The sequence below is a fragment of the Aythya ferina genome (assembly GCF_964211825.1).
Source record: "Aythya ferina genome assembly, chromosome: 2".
Taxonomy (NCBI): Eukaryota; Metazoa; Chordata; class Aves; order Anseriformes; family Anatidae; genus Aythya; species Aythya ferina.
The window spans coordinates 93,473,169-93,497,796 of NC_140297.1; the positions used below are offsets into that span (position 1 = coordinate 93,473,169).

The window sequence follows — 24,628 nt, forward strand, 5'->3', positions numbered from 1 at the left end:
GTTCCATAAAACCTTGGCAGATAAAGCATTAATAAGTGTCAGAGCTGACTTGGTCAATCGAATGATTTGCTGACGCTTCTTTTTACCACAAGTCTGCACTTTCAAGTTTAGTGCCAAAGGTTCACTATATATAGCTGAAGACAGCAAATAGATGGTCTCTTTTTGTGCAGATTTCTAACTAGCTGCCTGCTTCATAAAATCCTTGCAGGGGCAGCTTTTTCAGGCAGGAAACTAAAAACATGGTGAAGTTACAGTTACCCAATCCTGGCCTGGAGGACAGGATACCTTCCCACACAGAACTCGAGGTCCTTGAGAAAGAAGAGGCAGACTCCAGACCAAAATGGGACAACAAGGCTCAGTATATGTTGACCTGCGTAGGGTTTTGTGTGGGCTTAGGAAACGTGTGGCGGTTTCCATATCTCTGCCAGAGCCATGGAGGAGGTATGTCTTTAATATATCTTAATTAACACCATCTATAACTAGGTTCAATCTCTTTCAGGAACAAATAATAGAATACTTTGGTTAGTACCAGTCAGTTCTTGTAGAGACAGTGATGGTCATCTCTAGAAGACTGATGGAGAAGGTTATTTTGCAGGTTATGAGATCATGTTGCTGACAGGAGAAAAAGGACTGTTTTTATTGTGGGACCCAATCAGTTTTATGCTGTCATGTAAGCGGTATGTTTTCTTAATTTAAAACTGATGCTACTTTACATATATACATACTTACATACATATATAATGTATATTTTAAAATATTAATAATCTACTTGGCAGTATAATTCTGATCAGGACCCCAAAAGATTTTTTCATAATAGGGTTTTCAGTGTTTTTTGACTGATCTATTTATCGGCTGTAGTGTCAGTATACATGTAATTTATGATAACAGGAGTAACAGCATGAAAGTAGTTAACTAATTATTTTATCTGTCATATTATTAAGTCATTTATAATCCAAATATACACTAATTACCACATAACTTACTGTGACACCTTAGGGTTCAGTTCAGGACTGAGTGAACATTATAAAAGATTTGCACCAGGAGCTTGTCATGCCTTCATCAGTTTTCTGAACGTCTATTCTGCTCGCCATCTACTTGCATTTCATTCCAGGATATGCATAAAAAGTCTTTGTTCCTTTGAGGTGTTTGATTCCGAAGGAAAACTTGTGGCTTACATTAAATGTACAAAGAGAAATGTTTGAAAATCGTTCTTCCTAGTTAGAGTGGGGACCAAGGAGGGCTCTGTGGGGAGTTACTGGCACTTTAACTACACGTTATTCAGTTGACTCACTTGAAAGAGAAGATGCTTTTAATTCTAAGATTTTTCTTCCATGGGCTGGCTTTTAGGGTTTGCAGTGCAAACTGGAGGTCATGTGCAGCACTACCTGCTCTTGTAACAAAAAAATTACAAGTCAGACAAGAAAAGTCATAACCTCCATTCTATGTATGACAATTTCCATTTGAAAAAGTGAATGGATATCTCCAAAATTCATGGCACTTGTTGGCTTTTCAGGTTCTTCTACTTATCCTTAGAAAGTAAACACCCTGTTTCCCCATACTGATTTACAGGCACTCTCCTGCTTTTCCACCTAGCTTTCCTTTCAATCTTGTTCTGGCAGAATGAAATGCAGCTGAAAAAATGAACATCCAGCAAACACAAATAACTTGGTATACCTCATGACTGTCTGACTAATGTCACTGAAGAGATATGCATTGCTCCTGTGTGTATATCACAATATACACTATGTTCTAGTTCATCAATTTCTTTCTCATTATCCAGTGGCTTGTCCCTGCTTATGAACACTAACACAGTTATCTCCTGCTTCTTGCATCCCTAGGACTCTCAGATTTTAGGCAGAAATTGTGAGGCAGCACACAGCAAGGAAATGACATAGCTGGCTCCAGGATTAGAGTTACTGTACAGATATTTGTCCATGTAGCTGCTTTCCCTATCAATTCTTCTGCAGAACTCCAAAAGCAGTGACTTATTATCAAAACATAATGGTGGACATCAATGCCATCTCATGGCTTCTTAGAAAGGACTCCTTATCTTCATCACACTTAAGGATGGAGAGCTGTTGTGCAATCCCTTCTCCCTCCCTGCTGCACAGTGCTCCTCAGTTTCTTCTGCTGGGTCTAAATCCACCTCACCTCCTGCCACCACTGATGTCCTCTCATTACAATTCCTGTTCTTCAACTTCTCCCTTCAATCAGGAAAATAAAAAGCTCTTTGCTGCCTTGTGAAAGAATGGCTTTGAATTAGAACATGTGGCTACCAGTATTGTGAAAACAGATCTTGAAGTTCTTTTTGAAGATATTTTGGTGTTGAGATGCCTTCTATCTAGTGAGATTTTCTGGTTCCTGCATCTCTAATTCCTATTCAGCTGCGTTCACAGCTCCCCATAGGTGCACGTAGTCAGTGCAGCTTGGCATCATACCTGATTGCACAAACAATCTCAGTCTTGCTTCATCTACTTCCAGTTGGAAATCCATATTTCCTAGACATTTATACAAATTTTGCCATAGTCTTTGCCACTCAGCATACTGGTCAAGAAGATTAACGCATTGCTCTGGTGCCTTGGGGGTCAGCAACAGGCAGTATGTGAGAGAAAGCAGGAAGAGAAGAAAGAATGGGGAGATGGGCATACAGGCAGCGGGACCATGTTTAAAAGCTGTAAAATACATCATTACCACAGGCAAACTAGATTTCCATATACACACAGTATAAAAGCTACAGTGTTTGCCTCAGTGTTTTCACTAGCATAATGAGATTGAAACTTCCTCCCAGGTGATAGCTCTCTCTGACATTACACATAGCTTTTGTTTAACCTTTATTGAGCAACATGTCATTTAATCAAATGTTAAACATTTTAGTTTCATCCCTGATGAGTATTATTAAAAAAAAAAAAAAAAAGAAAAAAAAAGGTATATTTAATATTTAAACCACCAATTATAAAAAAAAAAAAAAAGTCTAAGTCTACAGCTTGCATATGCCTCCAGTAAACTTTGCCACTGCATAAAGGAGAACATTTTTATCTCCATGCATGACATGCTGAATGAAATGATGACAAAAACATCAGAGTCAATGCAGGATAGCTTCCTCACTCTGTATTCCCTTTATGTGAAAGCAATAATATATATTTTTTTCAATTTTAATTTAGAAAATCTTAGATTACACTTAAGCAAAAAATGTGTAATAGCTATGCAGATCTTCAAATACAACGGGTTCTGAAATACAGTACTAAAACAAGATTAGAATGTTGTATCTCAGCTGTAAGGTCTTCCAACTGGAGAGATTACTCATTATTTATATACATTTCTACAGGGTTCATTGTAATTATTAGATAGGTGACTATAAGAAAGGCATCCTTTCTCCTTTCTGTGGCTGTGCAAAGGTCATGGAGTCCCTTTATCTGATTGCTCTTCAAAGATGTGTCATGCTTAAAGACTTCTTTTATGACATCCTAATAAAAGTACCTCTAAGTATCCTGAGACCTCAGGAAAGCCCTTGAGGTTTATGGAGCACTTGTGGCATGTCCTCTTACCACAGAAGACGGCTTAATTTTAAGAGGTTTGGAGCAATAGATCATGCTGTGCATTTGGAGAGTTATTGTGTAGGGACAGTGCTACTCCTGGATCTCATTATCTTGAAGAGTGAAGCTTGATGTCTACCCAGACTGCTAGAGTTTTGTGAGAGGAGGTGCACTTTGCAGTTAAGACCTGCAAAAATGGCTCAACCATGGAAAAATGGAGCCCGAAACAGAACATCAGTCAGACTGCTTTCTACTTAAAAGTGAAAAGTTGATGCTTTTTTTGTTGTTCGCTTGATTTCAAAAGAAAATGCTTCTAATTCTTCATGGTGAATGACATTTCCTAACCATCTTTGTTCCTAATGGAGATGTATCCCTCTTCTTCATCAGGCCACTGTAAGATCTTTTAGAGACTTGATTAGAAATTCTCTCCCTGATCTTGTTGCATAAGAAAATAAACAGCCTTTATAGTCCTTGTAACCATACCTAATGGAGTTCAAGAATCGTTTGGACAACACTCTTAGATATACGGTTTAACTCCCAGGTTATCCTGTGTGGAGTCAGGAGTTGGACTTAAAGATCCTTTCGGGTCCCTTCCAGCCCAGGATATTCTGTGATTCTGTGAGCCATTGCTGAGGAAGACCTTTACCAGAGAGAAATGAGATTGCTATACAGCAGAGGCCTATCCAGCATCCAAAATGGGAGACAAAAATGAAAGTTCAAGATAGAACATATTTACAAACTTTGTAGGGTCAGGTTGCAGACTCTCAGGAAGAGTCTTGGGCTTCTGGATTAAAACTGACAGAATGCTCTGAAACTCAAATTGCTGATACAAACACGGTCACCTTGCCCTTGTCCCATCTTACTGTCATGAGAGTTTCTGGCCAGAGTGAGAGTTCTGGGAGAGCAACCATGTGCCAGCCTGATACAAGATAGGAGAACATGGCATGTTTCCACCTGCTTCAATCTCCGTGCACTGATAACTAAATTTATCTATGTGAAAAGCCAGAGGCTTTGCGAGTGGATGTTGTCCCACAGACACTCCCATACAGGAGGAAAGCCACCACCAGGGTGTACAGGGATGGATCACAACAGTGAGAGGGCACTTATCACATACACTGCAAAAGTCCTGCAATCTGTGAAAGCAAGAGTAAAACAGCTGGGAGAAGTATTACTTACAGGAATAGGGTGGAGTACCAGCAGAGTACAAGCCCTTTGATGCCAAATCTGTGTGCACTGAGTGTCTGATCAGATGAAGAAAGGCCCTTAAGGGCTCACCAGATCATGTTCCAGCACAGCTAAGCAGGTCCTTGCAGACAAAATGGGTCAGACAGTGAAGTACATTAAGCCTTTTGCATCATTACCAAGGGCTTTAGGTAGTACATGTAGTTCTATTTCCTCAGTTCTAGGGCAGAAGCTAGACCACCATCCTCCATTCCCTTCTGGCATTACAAAATGTCTGCTTTCCTCTGAGATGAGAGAGAACCAGTCAGAGGCTCCTACATCTAACAGGTAGCTGCACCCTACTAATGCAAGGATCTTGTTGCAAGGAATTCACGGTCTCTGGGAAAGGGAAGGGATGCTGAGATATGCAAAGTGGGGAAGAAAAATGGGATACTGTCCTCCTTGGTGACGATGTCCATGTAATCCATCTCCCAAGGCAATATACTGACACAAAAGAAACAGAAGAAGAATCAGTAGAGTTGAAAGTTCAACAAACTTCTCTACAAATAGCAATTCATATTGAATCCTTCAGTTTTTCACTAACAAAAATTATGCCATGAGTCATATTCTTCTGGATCTCCTTTGAAACCTCTCCACTTTGTCAGTCTATATTTTTACAGTGATAGTCAGTTTTTAATGCATGCAAGATGAGACACGTTGATTTTGAAGTATTTTAGATTTTTAGTTTAGTATTAGATATTTAGTTTAGTATTTTAGATATTTAGTTTAGTATTTTAGTTGTTTCTGTGGTGTTAAATGAAATGCTCTAAATAAGTCTGGGAATATCATGTCTATAAAATCCCTTTTGCAACTAGATTCAAAACATGTATTTTTAGTGTATCAGTGGTTAGTCATTCAGATGTGTAGCCTGTGTGTTTTCGAAGTGCTCAGCATTTTGAATAGAATTTTATGAGTTTAAATGTCAGTACCAATAGTGATTAGCAAATATTTAAAATGTCAGTGAAGGACAGGTGAGTAGCTAGAATTACTTGAGTTCCATAGGAGTGGAAGCAAAAAAAAAAAAAAAAAAAAAAAAGCAATAAAACACAGCTGGCTGATTTCAGTATAATAGTGACTGCTTGAAACAACAGTGTTGTTTTTAGCAGACTTCATTAAAGCCCACAGAAAAATAAGACTTTGCAGTATGGATCGTTTCTAAAACTCTGGTGTATATGACATTATGAAGATACCCAATGAAACAGATGAGCACACACTTCCAAACATTAAACTGCCTTGAATTCAAAACTACAGTTTCCATTGTTCAAATTTCCTCTGTCACTTTCTATCTGATTTTCTTTGCATGTATGGGGAAAAAGTCAGCAAGTACCCAGTGACAGTTCACAGTGTTTTGCATTTTTTAATATACTTACGTTATTTGCTGTATAATTAGGAAGATGAAGATGTGATGACTGATAACCACAATTTTAATACGTCACAGTCTTCAAGCATTTGACTCTGCTCTTTTGTATTCTGGTGTGGTGTCATATGTTTTCTCCAAGTCTGAGGAAGATAATAAAGAAACATAATAAGGAAAAAATGAATTGAAAATATTTGTCCTATACTAACCAGCCTTGTGATACGTAACAAGATTTGAACCCTGAACTTCAGACCTCTCCTACCAAAAAATAAAAACTGTTTAACTCAGCTGTCAGGAAGAGTTACTGGCCATTTTATGGAGACAGCCTTACTGAGACTGGCACCCAGCCCCAGGCTCCTGACTAATCTTTCCAGGCATCTTGCTTAGTTCATTCAACTACTTCATATAATTTGTATGATTCACAATTATAAAACCATAAACTTTCAAAGAAAAAAAAAATGGAAGTTGTGCCAGGAAAGAAATAATATGTCTTCCATTGCCAATCCAAAGGTAGCTCCTTTGGAATTTAACCTTGGGACTATATAATAATGGTTTATGTTTGCCACTTGGGAAAAATAAGAATTCCTACCTGAAACGTAATGAAGTTTCCTGTATGGTCAATCAGTCAAAAGCATTGTTTAGAAATTGGAGGAGGATTTCCACAAGTATACCTGCAATTCAGCCACTGTTTGAAAAGCCAGCAGAACTGAAGTTTGTACTTTATTGTAGTATTTCACTGACAGGAAACATTTTTTCTTATCCATTACAGGAGCCTTCATGATCCCTTTCCTGATTTTGTTGATTCTGGAGGGTATCCCCCTGCTTCATCTTGAGTTTGCCATTGGTCAAAGGCTGAGGAAAGGCAGTGTGGGAGTCTGGAGTTCCATCCACCCTACCCTGAAAGGCGTTGGTAAGTCTGAAGAGGATATTAAAGAACACATGAGAAAGCACTTGTCTCTGAACTGATAACCTTAAGAGCACAACTTCAGAATTTTACTGTGGTGTGACATAAAAGATGCCAAGATCCGTTACTTACCCTTTCTCACTAGCTCTTCATTGATAGGTCAGACTAATCATGATAAAGCACTATGAAAATTTTGTGTCCATATTCCCAGATACTGTGAGTCCAGTTAAAACCTTTCCATAATTTGACACCAATTTCAGGCTTCAGAGATATTACCATTTGCTATGACAATTTACTGTTTTTACCAGTAGGACAGTCAAGTGTGCCAAAAATTTGTTTTGCAATTCTTCGATGGATAGCTAATAGTTAAATCTTCCTAAGATTGGTCTGTCAGACTCCAACTCCATGTAAGGTTACTTTCTTACGTCTGAGAGAAGTACCACACTCAGAGTCATGGAGACAGCATTTTGCAGAATATGCTTCTTCACATCTGTATTAAACTCCTGTGCATTCAAATACTCCATCTAACAATGCAGTAAAAGCTGCTTTATGCAGCTGTGTGGATGACTGAGTGCTGGCACAGGCTGCCCAGAGAGGCCCCGTAGTCTCCCACCCTGCAGATCTCCAAAAGTCACCTGGGCATGGTCCTGGGCAGCCTGCTCTTGGTGTCCCTGCTGGAGCAGGGGTTGGAGCAGGTGACTTCCAGAGGCCCCTGCCAACCTCAGCCGTTCTGTGAGCCTGTGATCACCAGACACCTGAAAGTGAAGAAACGCAGCCAGTTAAGATTGCTGATGGCATCAAATGTGTCTGTAAATCAGTTACAAAAGATATTACTTGTGGAATTTTTCAAGCTTCTTCAGAGCCCAAGAGCCCTCAGGACCTAATCATTAGCATTTAGTCTCTGCCAGAGAAGTCACCAGAGGTTACTCGGGAGCAAGTGGAGGAGGAGAAATACTGGCTCAAATCTCACAGCTTTCCACATACTGTGCCTCCTGACTGCCATAATCCCCTGCAAGAAACACACACCTTTGCAATGACATTGTGGAAGGGGAAGACCATCTGGGTCACATTTAGGCAAAATCCCAAGTTAGTTGAACTTTACATATACCCAGCACCCTGAACTCCCTAAATATGAGAGGGCAAGACTGTGAACAGGATTGTGTAGTGCCTGTAAGGAGTTAACCCACCCATAAAGTTGGCTCCTACATGGGCATCGGCTTCACTCCCAGCGTAGTTTTATGTGGCATATCTATGTTGGAATAACCTGTCCAGCCGTTAGGTAACAAATTCACAGTGATAAAGACTACATCCAAAAGAAATGGTGGAAAATAGAAGGGAAAAGCTATAAACCATGGAATTAGAACAGTGAGGAGGGTAGAAAATTGCTGAGGACCAACAACATAAGGCTCCTACCATGATGCACACCTGTGCCCAGAGATGGGACTTGAGCCCAGTTTCCCCATTTAGTGACAGTGCTCCACTCTGTGCACTGCAAAAGAGTGTTGATTCTGGCCTTAGAGTTCCTTCCTTGAAGCATTAACTTCATTTATTGGCATGTTTTGGAGAAGTGAAGGAGTAAAAGTATGTTTCTTTGTATTGACAGTCTGAAGACAGGAATTATTTTCACGTCCTTGAAATCAAATTTGTTGTAGCTGCTTTAGTATTCTTATATCTGGTTGGACTGATCTTTGTTTGTTTTAATTATTATTTTCTCTCTCTCTCTCTCTCTCTTTTTTTTTTTTTTTTTTTTTCTATTTACTATGTTTTTATATGTCTTTATTAAAGAGTGATGAAATTTATATTGTATTCTGATTTATTTATTTTTTTCCCCAGGCATAGCAGCAATGTTTGTATCTTTCCTAGTGGGTTTATATTACAATACTATCATTGCCTGGGTAATGTGGTACTTCTTCAACTCCTTCCAAGAGCCCCTGCCTTGGAGCAGCTGTCCTGTCACTGCCAACAGAACAGGTATATTTTATGAAACACTGTATTTTGTTGCATAACACATTTCTTTATTTCTAGCAACTAGAATAATAGGAACTCTTTCTGTAAGACAACAGTAAGACAAACTAATTTCTTCAGGAATATTGTGCTATTTTAGTATTTATGTTTTTTAAAAATGCATTCTCTATAAAGTACGATCAATATTTAATCTTTGAGGCAAAAATGGACTTTTTAATATGAAACTTCTGAGCTGAAGCCATTGGAACAATTTTGACAGATATGTTTACATAAAGAATATTCACAAAACAGAAGTCTAGCATAAACATTAATGTTTTCCTGATTTAGACAATGTTTCTTCATAACTAACATATGCCAGCCTGAGTGACCCATTGTCTAATAGCACTTCCATGTTTCTTATGCGAGTCATCAGCGCTAGTGATAAAGATTCATGTTTCCTCACATAAGTCTTTCAACCAGGAGTAAAATGGATAATGTGCTATATATATTGGTTTAAAATGGTGCTGAGAATTTCACAGCTATCTGGGAGTCTTGAGTCTTGGAAGTATCTGCATATCGTAGTCAGGTTCCAGCATTCCTGTCCAGTTGAGCGGAAAATAATGGAAATTATTTATAAATATGTGGGAGGGAATGTAAAGCTTTTGGCTATACAAGTATATGTCTGGCAGATGCCAGACACTGCCTTTCATCCACACAGTGGCAATAAACTCCAGTCCCTGTTTGCTCCCTCCCACCTCTTCTCCAACAGCCCTTTAATTGCGTATTGAAAAGAAAAAGAAAAACTGCACAAAAGTGTATAGAACAGGTTGTTCCCATGGCTCAGGGAGCAGCTCTTGGGAGCCATGCTCCTCTCCTCCCAGCATCTGGACAGCAACACTTCACGTAAGGGCAGGCCAGGGCAGAATACTGCATGGGTCAGCGCCTTGCAGGCAGCTGAGAATTCAACCTAAGGCGACAAGACCTTGAACGATGCCCCACAAAACAGGAAGGCGAAGAAAGTATTGCTGATCAGAGCAAGGAGGTGAAGAGTCGTCCGACTGTGGGAGGCTGTGAGCAGGAGCATGGGCTCCACCAGGCAGGACACAACAGGGTGTGTATGAAAAGCCCAATGCTGTTTTCTTTGGTTTTGTTTTTGTTTGAGATGAGGTGGGAAGAGTGCACAACCATTGAAAAACATCTGCCTAGCTACTTTTCCTCTACTTAAAAAAAAAATAATCCATTCAATAGACATGTATGTGGAAAAAAACTCAGAAGTCCTCTCCACATTCTCCTTGGCCCAAGAGGATTCTAACTTTTTTGTAGGAAAAAAGAGAATTTGTACAGAAAGAAGAGTCTTTGAGTGAGCCTCAAATAATTTATCTGCTTTATCTGAATTAATAGAAATAACAATATCATCTGTTTCCCTGTTAAAAATATTTTTTAGGAATGTTGTTTAACATGTTCTCATTTTCTCATTAACTCATTTTTTTTTCTGTGAAACCAGCCTCTAGGGATCTGAAATCTGACAAGAACAAAATCACTAGCATTATGTAATATAATTTTGAACACCTGTGTTTATTTTTTAACTTTTTTTTCTTTTTTTCAAGCAAATAGAATAAATATAGAATGACAATTGTTTCGTGTTTACAGGTTACATAGAAGAGTGTGCCAAGAGCTCCCCTGTGGATTATTTCTGGTACAGAGAAACATTAAACACTTCCACTTCTATTGCGGATTCAGGCAGTATACAGTGGTGGCTTTTGCTATGTTTGACATGCGCATGGGGCGTACTGTACGTGTGCACAATCAGAGGCATTGAAACAACAGGAAAGGTACTCTACTTTGTTTTATACAAAACAGATGGTATGCTGCTGTGATTCCTTATTCGTACAGACCTAATCATGCTGTAGAAACTGCCTATTTCTTGGGTGAAAGCGTGTCTAAAACTTCAGGTGTCATCACCGGGAATGATTTTTGGAGAAGGAAGCTGAATGAAATGGAATTTGATTTGGTGTAATTTGGTTTGATTTATGTGCACGTTGCTGTGAGCAGGTCAGCTTCCTTGTCCTTACAGATCTTAGCAGAACGCTCTTTAATTATTTATATCCTCACATTAACACGGGATCAAGGTACTTGTCTTTCTGCTATTACTATTCTCTTCAAAACATACATATACGATTTACTTGGGTTTGTGCTAGCCCTTAATACTCTCTGCACAAGTAACCAATGTTCTGCTGTCCAGAGATGCCCTAAGATCCCATCCTTGCGTTGGCAGCATCAACCAGATATCAGGGTGTAGATTATTTTCCATGTTGCTTTTGAATGATCTAAGTTGAATTTCGGCAATGACAATTTGTCTTAAGTAGAGCACTATGACTGTAAAAGTATTGTCAAAATATACTCACATGCTATTTCTCCTGAGCATAGTTTTCTGTAGTATGTTGATTGCAACTCATTTGAAACTTGCCATTATTGTTTGTTAATCACCACTCCTTGTTCATTCCCCTCACTTCTTCCCTTTGGTGCTATGTTTATTGAAGTGCTTCATTGTATTTAACTGTTGTATCTACATGCTCCTTGTGCAGGCCGTGTACGTAACATCAACTCTCCCGTACCTTGTGCTCACCATTTTTCTAATCCGTGGCTTGACACTGAAGGGATCAGTCAATGGGATTGTGTATCTCTTCACTCCCAACGTAAGTCACAGCCCGTCCCTTATTGAAACATGATGTAGCTCTCTCTGTAATTAATATCTGAGTAAAAATGAATCCTCTCAGGGGTGTTTTTCTAACTATCCCTCAGACTTCTTTAAAACCTTGATTCTGACAGGTGAATCTTTCTTCACATTGGATATAAAATGCACAGATGTACACATACTTTCTCCCAACCATCAGTATCTGTTATAAAAGATGCAAGGATCATTGCAGAGGGATGCAAGGAAGTTATTTCAAGGGAGCTTGCTTTCTTTCCCTGGGGTGCTGTGTATTCTAGCTATGGACAGTTATGGTCTCTAACTATAGAGCACCTGTCACAGAACTGGGAAGAGAACCCATCTAGTCAATATGGCTATATAAAAGACCTAGGAGAATGGTGTAACTATAGAAGAGTTTTTAAGCAAAATTAAAAGAGTTTTCATCTTCCATGAGCAGACATCTGAGTGGTCATTGCTAATGCTAAACAACAGAAACCTTTTTCTGGAAACAGGCATGGCAGCTGTCAGCTATGGAAAGTCATTTCTTTATCAATTTTCAAAATACTTGCAGAAAACCTACAGGTTTTCTTTTTGAAAACAATTAAGTTTGCCAAAAGTGCTGAACTTTTGTTTTTAACACTCCTCAAAAATGGTAAGTTCTGCATGATCAATATTCTTGTTTTAATTATTGTTTTAAATTCTTCATATTCAGTGTAAATAGCCATGGTATATAATCTTAAAGCCGTATATCTGATACCTCAGGTTACTGAGCTGGCTAACCCAGTGACGTGGCTGGATGCGGGTGCTCAAGTGTTTTACTCTTTCTCCCTGGCCTTTGGAGGCCTCATTTCATTCTCCAGTTACAACTCTGTTCAGTAAGTATGCAGACGAAAACCAAATTTTTTATGAATATTTCATTCTTTCAAATGAAGCCTGTCCATCCCTGCTCCATCATTAGTCAGTAATTACCTGTGACAGGTACACCATCCCCTCAAACAGGTAAGGCACAGCTCATCTTGCTGATCCTAGCTCTCATAAGCCAAGATTTCAGGTCCCAGTGCTGGCTGGCTTCCTGCAGAAAGATGGCATGGGTCAGGCTGGAAAGAAGGAGCCTGGCTACCTGCCACTAGGAGCTTCCTGAGCAGGGCTGCTCAGCATGTGATGTTGTTATTCGTCTCCACACTGTTGGAGCCGGGTGATGTTACAAGCTTTTCAAAGCAATTAGCAGACTGTGGCTTAAATCTTTGCTTTAGGGATTGGAAGATATATCTAGACATTTTAAAATTCAAATTCAGTTGCTTCCTTTATGTGTGTGATCAGGCCAGGGAAGAGATGGAGTACCAACTCCCTTCACCCAGGACTGACCCAACAAGCAAATTACCTCCAAAATTTTTGGAACAGTGACCTATCCCTTCAGCATTCTCCTTTTGAAAGCTAAACCGTGTGTCATTCCCTTAACCTAATATTATTGACAAATGTCTCCAAATTAAGTTTCAGATATCTAGTTTGGTCCCACTCATAACAAGGAGGAGCTTGAGCATCTCACTTTCTCTAAGAGAAAGAATTATTTTAATCAAGCCTGCCATTGACAATCTCATGTTACAGTGGAAAAACTGACAACAGAGCACAGAAAAAAAAAAAAAAATAAATCAATTCAATGCCCTCCACCCCTTATAAATCTACTTGCAAAACTATGAATCAGGAAAGGTCACAGTGCCACAAGTCTTTGTTGGCTTTCCCTCAAAGGTGATCATAAAATTATACGTGACAACATCAAATTACTCTGAAGAGTCTTGCCTTGCCCAAGAGAAATACAATATCTAGAGCTTTACAGCCTTCTAATAAAACCATTAACTAATTTCATATTGATTTTTTATCTTCTCTCTCAGATGAAAGTCTTTTTCTGGCTCTGCAGTTTTTCCATCTCAGCACAGATACTTTGGCAAGAAATATCTGCAGCAAAAAAGTCTCTACAAAGCAGTTTAGCTTTCTCAATGGAATAGGCAGCCTGTCTGACCTTGCCAGCATAACCTTCCCATAGTATTTCCAAAGATTGCGGCATTTTGAGCCTTTTTTTTTTTTTTTCCCATCAGTCAAACAAAATTGTTCCTAAATAGTCTTGGCTACCACAGCTTCACTGTACCGCAGTTTTATAAAAGCTTTTGTACACTTTTTCCTTTTGAATGAGTTCAAACCCAAATCTTTCACCCCGCAGCAGAATAGCCCAGCTGCTAAGATACAGACTATGCCAACAGGTGTGAGAACACATGCATTCTAGGCACAAAAACAAGACATACTTTTTTTTGCCCCTCCTGTTTTAATCTCCACAAGACTGTGAAAAAAAAAAAAAAAAAAAAAAAAAAAGAAAGAAAAAAAAAAGAGGCAATTATTCCTTATTCATATGATTATTTGAGAAGATTGAAGATTAAAAAAAAAAAAAAAAAAGGAAGAGCATAGCTATTAAATTGCTTCAGGCACCAAGTTTTAATTCACTGAATCTTAACAGCTGTACTTGAATATTGTTAGAGGGCATATTGATGTACCTATGCATCTGCAGACTACTTTTTTGTTAGTCTTGGTAGCAAGCTTTTAGTATTTCTTTTGTGAACGTGCTTGAAATCCATTGTTTCTTCTCTCTGAATTGCAGCAACAACTGTGAGAAAGATGCTGTGATTATCTCAGTGATCAATGGTTTCACATCTGTCTATGCAGCGACTGTCATATACTCCATCATTGGATTCAGAGCCACAGAAAGATACGATGACTGTTTTGACAGGTAAGTGAATGAAAAAGAAAAAAAAAAAAAAGAATATACAGATGTTTGTTTGGCTGAGGCAGTACTCTTAGTCTGATGATAATGCTTTTGTCGTTTCTGAACAATTACAGCTCCTGACCCACATGGTATCAGACCACCCATTACTCCAGAAAATCAAAATCATCCCACAGGGGGTGAAAATTGTTTGTGCCACCTTATTTCCTACAAAGATGTCACATAAGCAAGCATATTTTACATTATTCTCTGGTGTTTCCAAAAGTAATAGGGGAGGAGGAAGACGTTCCATATTTTAATGTTTGTTTGTTTGTTTTTTTGTAGTTGTTGTTGTTTTCCTGGAACAGTTATTTCAAGTATAACTGCAGTTAATGTGCAATTTCTACCAACATAAAGGCAGGTTCAGTTCATGATATATTGTTTTATTAAAACATGCTAGAATATCTATAGTTTTAGTGTGAAATGAAATAACACAATACTGGACACATCTGGATTATAGTGTGGACACTTCAGCCACTGCTAGTGACTCTGCATACTACATGGAGAAATTACCCAGTCATTAATCTTCTCATTTTAATTCATTTAATGAATTCCTACCACCTACTGGAAAATTGTCTAGAAACTTTACTAAAAATTACAGCAATCACAATAATCTCTACCTGCTGAGCTGATGTATGGCTTGAATGCAATATATGCTGTGTCAGCCTTGTGTTTAGGTTGCCTCCTGTAGAGATTAAATGCTTGGGTGTCACAGAGGTGCCTAATTTTAACAGAGCAGTTCAGACTCCATTCTCAGCTGAGCTGCCAAACCCTGCAGGATCTGGTCTAGTTCCTCCTTACTCAGCTGGGAAAGTCCATGATAAGAAACTGCAGGCACCTTCCGTGTCCCCAGAAGCTTTCCAGTCTGAACTGCTGAGTGTTTCCCTTTGCAGTGCAAATGGGGGCACCCAGCTGCTGCACAGGCCCCCCAAGTGCCCGATCCATTTAGCCGTGGGCTGTGTCTTGAAAGACAGCATCGGGCTCACCTTGGAAAAAGAAAGAAAGAATTGCACTTGCACAAAACTGCTGGACTTTCTGATTTCATAATCCGATCCTGAGCAATAGAAGCATTGCTTCCTTTGAATAAAAGGCATTGTGTTCTTAACAACTTGCGGATCAAAATGAATCCTGATGCTGCTTACAAATAAATAATTTCAAAGTACTTGTATTTCACTTTTACAGAAACATTCTCACCTTGATGAATGCATTTGACTTGCCAGAAGGCAATGTAACCCAAGATAACTTTGAACAAATGCAGCAGTTATGCAACATGACTGATCCAACAATTTTTGCAAGCCTTAAGTTTGAAACCTGTGATCTGAAAACTTTCTTGAATGATGTAAGTTGTACACCCTAGCTCATATCAATATCATTAATACTGTAGAAACTATAACAACATTTTTATTTTTTGACTAATGTTTTTCATTGAGTGTGTTGGTTTGTTCATTTCTACAATGTTTGTTTGTTTCTACACTGTTGGAGCTCACTGACTGAGGTTTTCTTAGAATGCCCTTGTACTAAAGAATTACTTCTGTTTATCCCATATAATATCATTTTGCTTTTGAAGAGATAAGCAGTTTAATTCCTCTGATAAGTACTGGCAACATGTCAGAAAAGAACCTGAACACACAAGTGCTCCAGGCTGACCTGCTATTCCTGGCTAAACAGAGGCAGGCGTTTCTCTGCAATTACCTGGTTGCAACTGTGGTGGGAAAGAAAATACAATGAGAAATAAGGGAGAGACTCCCAGAGGGAGGCAAGCCCTGCCCTGATCAGTACAGGTGCGCCACTACACAGGAAGGATGAACCTTGACACTGGGGTTAAAAGAAACGGTACAAGAAGGATTTGTGACTAAATCCATATACCTGGGATTTTATATTTTTAAAACATATATATATATATATATATATATACTTATATATATGTTGAAAAGGTGGGGAATTACAGATCAATACAGGTATCTATAAAATCCAGAGGACTGGAAACCTTGGCTCAGCCTCTTCAGACGGGACAGCCCGTTCTGGTACCTCACAAGGCATTACACACAGCAGGGAGCAGATGCACAGCAGATTCAGACTTGCTGCCAAGCTGGCATCCAGAGTCCTGAAATTTTGATTTTATAGGCTAAGCAGTATTGTCACATCTTTTCTATTGCAAGCAACATGAATATATTGAAAAATGAAATCATAACTCAGAGTGTCTTCTGGCACACATGATGTACAAACTACTCTCCTACCACTAATAATTTTTTGTTGTTGTTGTTTATATAATGCTTTGACAGTTTGTCATTGCTACCATTTTCCACCACAGTCTCACTTAGTGGTAGTGCTTTATGGATGGCAGAACTATGCTAGGATAAACAGCCAATCAAGGGTAAAATGGTATCACACAGCTTTTTCATTTTCAGTTCCATGAAATAGGATTTGTATTATAATTACAGTAAATACATTGCTGCATTGGGAGGTCTTTGTGGAAACAAAAAGCATAATTATTGTGGTGTGGTGTAGTATACACCAACTCTAGTGAATACAGATGTAAATTTAAAGTCTGTGTGAGTTAGTGAGCCTAATTTTTGGAGCTTCTGAAATCTTCCACAGGGAGTTGAAGGAACTGGCTTAGCCTTTATTGTCTTCACTGAAGCTATCACCAAGATGCCTGTCTCACCTTTGTGGTCCATTCTCTTCTTCATTATGCTATTCTGCTTGGGTTTGTCATCTATGTTTGGAAACATGGAAGGTGTGCTTGTACCTTTACAAGATCTTAACGTTATACCCCCTAAATGGCCTAAGGAACTCGTTACAGGTAAGTGCTTTATCAGAGACAAGTGATGTCCACTCCCACCTCTTCAATGAGTAGTTTATATGCTACAAAAGGCAGTATTAATCACGTGGAGTAATGGCAAGTTTGTTCTAAAATTCATAGGATCATAGAAGTGTTTGGGTTGGAAGGGACACTAAAGATCATCTTGTTCCACCCCCCCTGCCATGGGCAGGGACACCTCCCACCAGACCAAGTTGCTCAAAGCCCCATCCAGCCTGGCCCTGAGCACCTCCAGGGATGGGGCATCCACAGCTTCTCTGGGCAGCCTGTGCCAGTGCTTCACGACCCTCTGAGTGAAGGATTTCCTCCTAACTTCTAATCTCCCCTCTTTTAATTTAAAACCATTCCTCTTTGTCCTATCGCTATCTTGCTGAGCAACAAATCAGTCACCATCTTTTTATAAGCTCCCTTTAAGTATTGAAAGGCTGCAATGAGACTCATCCAGAGCCTTATCTTCTGTAGGCTGAACATCCGCAACTCTCTCAGCCTCTTTTCACAGGAGAGGTGCTCCAGCCTTCTGGCCCTCCTCTGGACCCACTCTAACAGCCCCACATCTTTCTTGTGCTGGGGCCCCAGACCTGGATGCAGCACTACAAGTTGGGGCCTCTCAGGGGCAGAGCAGAGGGGCACAATCCCTTCCCTCCCTCCACCTGCTGGCCACGCTTCTGTTGATGCAGCCCAGGATGCAGTTGGGCTGCAAGCGCTCACTGTTGGATTGTGTCAAGCTTTTTGTCCACCAGAAACCCCAAGTCCTCTGCAGGGCTGCTCTCCCTGAGTTCTTCTCCCTGTCTGTGCTCATGTCTGGGATTGCCCCCAACCCAGGTGCAGCACCTTGCTCTTGGCCTTGTTGAACCTCATTAGGTTCACCTGGGACTACTTCTCAAGCTTGTCCAGGTCCCTCTGGATGGCATCCCTTCCTTCTGTTGCATCAACTACACCACTCATCTTGGTGTCATCTGCAAACTTGCTGAGGCTGTACTTGATCCCACTGTCTATGTCACTGATAAAGATATTAAACAGTACCAGTCCCAGGACAGACTCTTGAGGGAAACCAATCATCATGGGCCTTCACCTGGACATAGAGCCATTGACCACCACTCTCTGTGTGCAGCCATCTAGCCAGTTCCTTATCCACTGACGTGCATTTTCCTCAGGCAAGCTTTCTGCAAGGCAAGGTAGCTCCACAGCAACAACAGAGGCTTCCCTGATTGCCTGAACATGGCTGTGATGCTCTGAGACAAGCAAATCAGTACACCTGAGGAGCTCAGAAATCTGCCCAGTTTCACTTGGTTTTGTTTGAATGGTTGGGTTTGGTTCGATTTTGTTGTTGTTGTAGTTTGTTTGCTTGTGTTTTTTGTTTGTTTGTTTGTTTTATTCTTTCTGTGTCTAAACCTACTGTTTTCTGTTGTTTTGTCTTTCACAGGTCTCATCTGTGCAGGGTCCTACTTGATAGCTTTTATTTTTGTCCTGGCGTCTGGTAATTACTGGCTGAGTTTGTTCGACAGTTTTGCTGGCTCTATTCCTTTGCTAATAATCGCATTTTGTGAGATGTTTTCAGTTGTCTACATTTACGGAATAGACAGGTATGAAAGAAAGTTAAATTTCACTAGAAAATAGCATGTAAATAGAGTGGTTGTCTAGCTGCAATCTTGCTACAACTCAATGCACACTGTTTCCGTTAGAGAAATTTCTAGAATTATGCAACTGTAGTTTAGGGTGGCTTATATGATTTAGGTTTCTAAAATAGATCTCAACAAGAAAAAAAGATGATTTGTTAAGGATTTGATGGGGATTTTTGTTTGTACATGAAAGCTTTCCACTTTTCTGTTAATACGCTGTGACAGATAATGTTCTATAACAGCCAGCTGAAATAAGCACATCCCTAAGGTACGGAAAGAGAATATTAAGCATTACCAAGTAGCCTAGAGTAAAATAATATGAGTGCAAATAATTTATTTTTAAAATAAGCTTTGTTATATACTTATTTGCAACAATTATATAAATGCCACTATAGCTCACTTACAGTGTAAATATGGTGGCATTCACAACAAACCCTCTTCAGAATAATTACATGAAGTATTTAATTAGCAGAAGCACAGTACAAGCACACTGAGCCAAAAGCTTAAAACACAGGTCTGTTCCATGAATGTTTAAAATGAGTGCTAGATGATGTTGTGCAAAGCAGGCATCCTTCTGCAGGTTGTAGATATCGTTTTACAACAGGATGCAAATCCAAGGCTACGGAGATATGCTCCTCTTGTGTTTAGGACTTTATCTATTTTAGCAGTGAGTAATTCTCCTAACAACTTTTTAGAGATGTAATAAATCCACCTTTTAGAGAAGTAATTTCTCCACCTTTCCATTCATAATTAATATGAAAATATTATGGGGACCTTCAACCACCTGTAGCTGCTGCTTGAGTCTGTTCCAGCCCTCTGGCTGTGCAGCTCTTGGCAATGGGGTGACGGACCTCTGGCCCCTGCTCCCGTATATACAGTTTGATACCTGAGGAGGTACGAGTCTGTTTAGTTAAATTAGGTGAGCACAGAGAGGACCCTGGTGAAAGAAGGCTTACTTTAATTTAGTAAGGACAGAAAAGTCTCGTTTGATCACTTTTCCTTCCTCTTAAAATCAGAACACTTTACACAGACAAACTAAAACTATTCCCAGGATATAAACATGGGTCTAGGCCGTTGTGGGACTGATTCAGATGGGAGCCTCCATGCCAGCCTTTAATGTCCCACTTTAATGGCCACTACATGTCCCTGCAGATGGTATCTGTATTTCCTGTAGAGTGGTTGGAGGCAGTGGGGCATTTCAGAGGGCTGGCAAAGGGCACCAGCATGGTGGTGGGAAAAGCGAGGACAGGGAGATGCTCTCAGCTTGTCAGGGCTGCCCCAAGGTGGTGTTATCTGCTCCAGAGGAATGTCCATGATCTTCTTCTCAAGATCTGAAGAAGAGTCACTGGTAAAATGGTGGCTCTCCTGGCAGAAGGAGGACTTGCGAGTTATCCATGACAGGAACTGGAACATGGAGCTCCTCTTTCCCCACCTCAACTCCACTGCCACATCCTACCCATTCTCTCCTGCCTCCAAAGTCTTGGGTCGCCCATAGGATGTGGCCCTGCCTTGGCAGGAGCAGTGAAGGGTGCTCTTTCTGCTTCTTCCAAAACTGGCAGACAGAGCAGAGCACTCCACACAGAGGGGCAGAGGGCATTTATTCAGGGAAAAGGAGGAACCTCCTCTAGCTCAACATTGCATGGTTGGTGTTCACCACCTTCACAGGGCTGCCGAGAGGTACAGCACAGCATGCTGCTTCCTTGGGGCTTGCCCATGGGACTGCATCAGGTAAAACAACAATAGAAGCCCCAAACTGCCAAACTAATTTTTATTCAGGCAATGTGTGCACGTAGCACTTGTAGGGGTCATAAACTAGATTCAGGACAATATCACTTGCAATGCAGAGTTGGATTCTTCCTGTGGAGACATTTTTGTCCCATTCTTCCATTGTGCACTCTGTGCTTAACCTAAATGACACATTTCTAGGTGTCCTTCATGAAACAAATGTAAAGCTAAATATTACTTCAGTAGTCAGCCTGAAAAAACTGGTAGAAATCCAAATTAAACAAGCATTATTTATAGAATCTAATTTTTAAATTTGCTCCAATTTGCTTCCTCTTAATATTGTGTCAATTCTTTTAATTGATGCAGTTCTGAGATGCTTACAAAAATTCTAAAAAACTGTAACATATTATAGGGAAACTCTGTCTACACTGATTCTTTCTTGCTGGAACTACTTCGTATATAGCTCACAGAATTGTTGAAGAAAGTACATTTCTGGAACTAATTTTCCTGACTTACTTCTGGGAGCTATGAGTTAGAAACTTTTAGCATGGTTACGGCAATATCTGCCTAAATTCACACTGCTGGGGCTTACCTCCTGATGTCATTGCCAGTCCTGACACAGGGACCAAGGCAAAGTCCGAGGAAGCACAGCTAGGTGTCATTTGAACTTTCCTGCTTCTGAGCAGGCAGCCTTTGATCCTTTCCTGTTTTTATGGCTCTGAACTTCCTGTTTTCGTCCCTAGGTTTAACAAGGATATTGAGTTCATGATTGGACACAAGCCCAATATCTTCTGGCAGGTTACCTGGAGAGTTATCAGCCCCCTCATTATGTTAGTTATCTTCTTCTTCTATTTTGTGGTGAAGGTCAATGAAGAACTGCTCTACAGTGTCTGGGATCCTAGCTATGTAAGTATATAAAACCAACTCATTTATTCAGAATTACTGGATATATTCTTCTTTAATTCCAGAATCATATTAATTTCCCACCTGAAACAGGTTGCAGGTAAAAAAACTTGTTACAAAACATAAAGCCATAAAAAAAATAACACTTAGAAAAATAAGTCCTGATTTGTACTGCCTACAACTGATACACAGCAACACCTGAGCAGCTTTTCTAAATTGGGTAAAGCCCAAACATTAATCCAATTGTCAGGTAAGACTGGAACAGGACCACTTAAACAGACATCAGTTCCATGGTAGGGGTTATAGAAGAGCTGGAAATGTCACAACCTTTCTGTGTTGACAAAAGACCAAGTCTGTGAAGGCATTTTGATATTGCATGTGTTTCCATGTGCATTTAAGACCATGGAACTGGAGTAGTGCTGGTTACTCAACGCTAACAGAATAAATTAATATTCTCCTACCCAGATTTCTTCTTCGCTCTTCCAAGTATACTTGCATCATTTGAATTATAATTAGGGTAATAAATTACCTACTTTTCCTTTCCTCCCCTTGAAGAATAATAAGCTATATGTGGTACCGGGGAGGGCATAACAAGACAAAGGAAGGGGATGCATCATTTTCCCCAGGACCTCATCTCTTCTTCCCTGCCTACCTAGCTCTGATTTTTTGCTCTCTGGCCTTATAAAAGTCAGCATTCTTGGGGCAAAGCCAGACATACAACATGTTAAATTTGCGAAGGTCAACTTTTATTTTAATAAGACAGAGACAGAGAGAAAGGAAGATGGGGAAAATGGGGCTGCCTCTCCCTCCTCCACCAGCTCCATTCCTCAAAACCCCAATGGTGCTCCCACACCCTGCTCTCAGCCTGCCTGCCCACGGGCTATTTGGCCACCAAGCCTTGATTCCCCTACAGCACTCCCTGCTCCTCACCGTATTTCTTCTCCCCATTGCTTCTAAGAAAAAAAATAAATCACAAATGGCTAAGACTGCAAAACCTTGAGCTGGAAGCTGCTCTGGAAGCAGCAAATGGCTGTTCCCTGTGTCTAGCTGCTGCTGTGGTTCTGTTTCTGTTCTATTAAAATACTGAACAAGTACATGCTCATGGGTATATTCTCCACATGGCTTCCTACAGCTTGCTTGTTTGTTCTTTCAGGAAGAGTTCCCGAAAACACAGAAGGTTGGATATCCCAATTGGGTGTATGCTATTATTGTAATACTTGCCGGTGTGCCAAGTTTGGTCATCCCCGCCTTTGCCATCTACAAAGCCATCAGAAATTGCTGTCAGAAGAAAAAGGATCGCACAGGCCTTATAGGCGCCACGTCTGAGACTTCTGTCAATGGAAACTTAAAGAATTCAGCATAAAGCCCTGTAAAAATGTGGAAGAACGCCTTGTTAGTGAAGAAAGGAAAAAAGATTTTCTTTAAGAATCCAGAATTAATTTTGTTGCCATAAAAGGATAACTGTGTGCTGTTTCCAGGTAAATATTTGTTCTCTTAACAATGCAATGCTCTGTGAAGAGGTAATAGCTTGGATCCTGGAAGCAAAATGTCTACCTTTGCGAGTGACGGGAGCACCAGGCCAAATCCTTTATCCTGCTTCTGGTTTTGAAGCCAGCTTGTTTGAAACTGTCTTGGAGGTCTCTGTCTGCAGATGCACTGTGCTTGGCAAGCCATAAGTGACTCTTCCATGTCCGATCATTCTGGTTGGGTTACCAATCTGAAGGGTAATTTTATACTGACTTCTCTTGCACCTTAAATTGTTTTTACTTTACATGCCACCGTGTTGCACAAAGCCACCAATATTATATCTCATACAGAAGTTGAAAATATTTAATAAAAAACATTTCTAAGTATGGAAATGAGAGTTTGATTTGTGTATTTTTTATATATATATATATATTATTAATTGCACACAGGCACTCACACACCTACCTTGACATTGTTTTGTGCTTCACATTTCCATGTGACGCAGGAGAGGTAAGTCAGCAGTCCCATTCCTTACGTGGTCTCTGGAGAGAGAAAGTAGCAGCACAGAGAGAGTGGTCAAGCATTGGAACAGGCTGCCCAGGGAAGTGGTGGAGTCTCCATCCGTGGAGGCATTTAAGAGACATGAGGACACGGCACTAAGGGACATGGTTTAGTAGTGGGACTTGGTGATCTTGAAGGTCTTTTCCAACTCTACATCGACTCTAGAGTATACCTTTACAGTGTATCTACACCAAACTGAGGTGTTTTTCCTACTGAGAAAAAGCTCAGCCGCTGAGAATGGACTGAGCTGAGCCTGAAGCAGTTGGCTGCAGGTGGCAGGGATGGAGGTGAGCGTGCTGCTTTCTGTGGCATGTACTGACGTGGTTTGAAGTGCAAAACAGCAAAACCCTGGTATTTTGGACAGAAAACAAACAAAAAGAAGTCATTCTCACAGGCTTTCATTTGAAGGCAAGCACTCAGCTGTTACATTCCTCAGTAACTATTTAATGAACAATAAAAATAGTCACTTGGGATTCATTGACAGGTGGGAAGTGATTAACCTCAAGAAGTTGTGGTGAAAATGGACTGGATTCTGATACCCAAATGTATGTGGTCTTGTCCAGAGCAGAGTCCTGCCTTGGATTTGCTTGGGAACATAACCAAGAGAGGTTTGAAATTTCATATCAAAAGATAAGAGCTTTTATTTATTTTAAGAACTAGCAAATAGATAGCCAGCTAGCTGCTTTAACACCTGACATTTCAAACCAGAAGAGGTGCTCTGCAGCACTCGATGCAGCAGAAGCCGTGAGGCTGCATCTGGGCCATGCGCACCTCAGGATGGACAAAAGCAACTGCAAGTACAGCCATGAAAACACACCTTTATCAGACTGTGGCTATCAACAATGACTATCACAGAGCAATACATGGCATGGAAGAGGTTTTAGTGCAGTAATAGGTAGATCCAATTAATACTAATTTTAATTTGCACTTACCAAAGACATCTTCATTCACTTAACTGTGTTAGCAAAGCAACAGAGGAAATGGCAACAGTTTGTTCACAGATCTAAGTGTTTTACAGTTTTAATAAATCTGATTGCTGTGTTTCTTTTTAATTATATTCAGCATCACACCT

General features: G+C 40.1%; 1 protein-coding gene across 1 annotated transcript; it reads left to right on the plus strand.

Moving 5' to 3' along the window:
* Positions 1-23,387, plus strand: LOC311433116 (sodium-dependent neutral amino acid transporter B(0)AT1). The gene is made up of 12 exons (XM_084511847.1): positions 1-441; positions 6,881-7,021; positions 8,849-8,986; positions 10,610-10,791; positions 11,545-11,655; positions 12,414-12,526; positions 14,299-14,427; positions 15,643-15,799; positions 17,059-17,263; positions 18,705-18,864; positions 21,369-21,531; positions 22,682-23,387. Exons 1-12 carry the CDS (start codon positions 240-242, stop codon positions 22,889-22,891), a joined length of 1,911 nt encoding a protein of 636 aa, XP_084367973.1. The 5' UTR covers positions 1-239; the 3' UTR covers positions 22,892-23,387.
* The last annotated feature ends 1,241 nt before the right edge of the window (positions 23,388-24,628 follow it).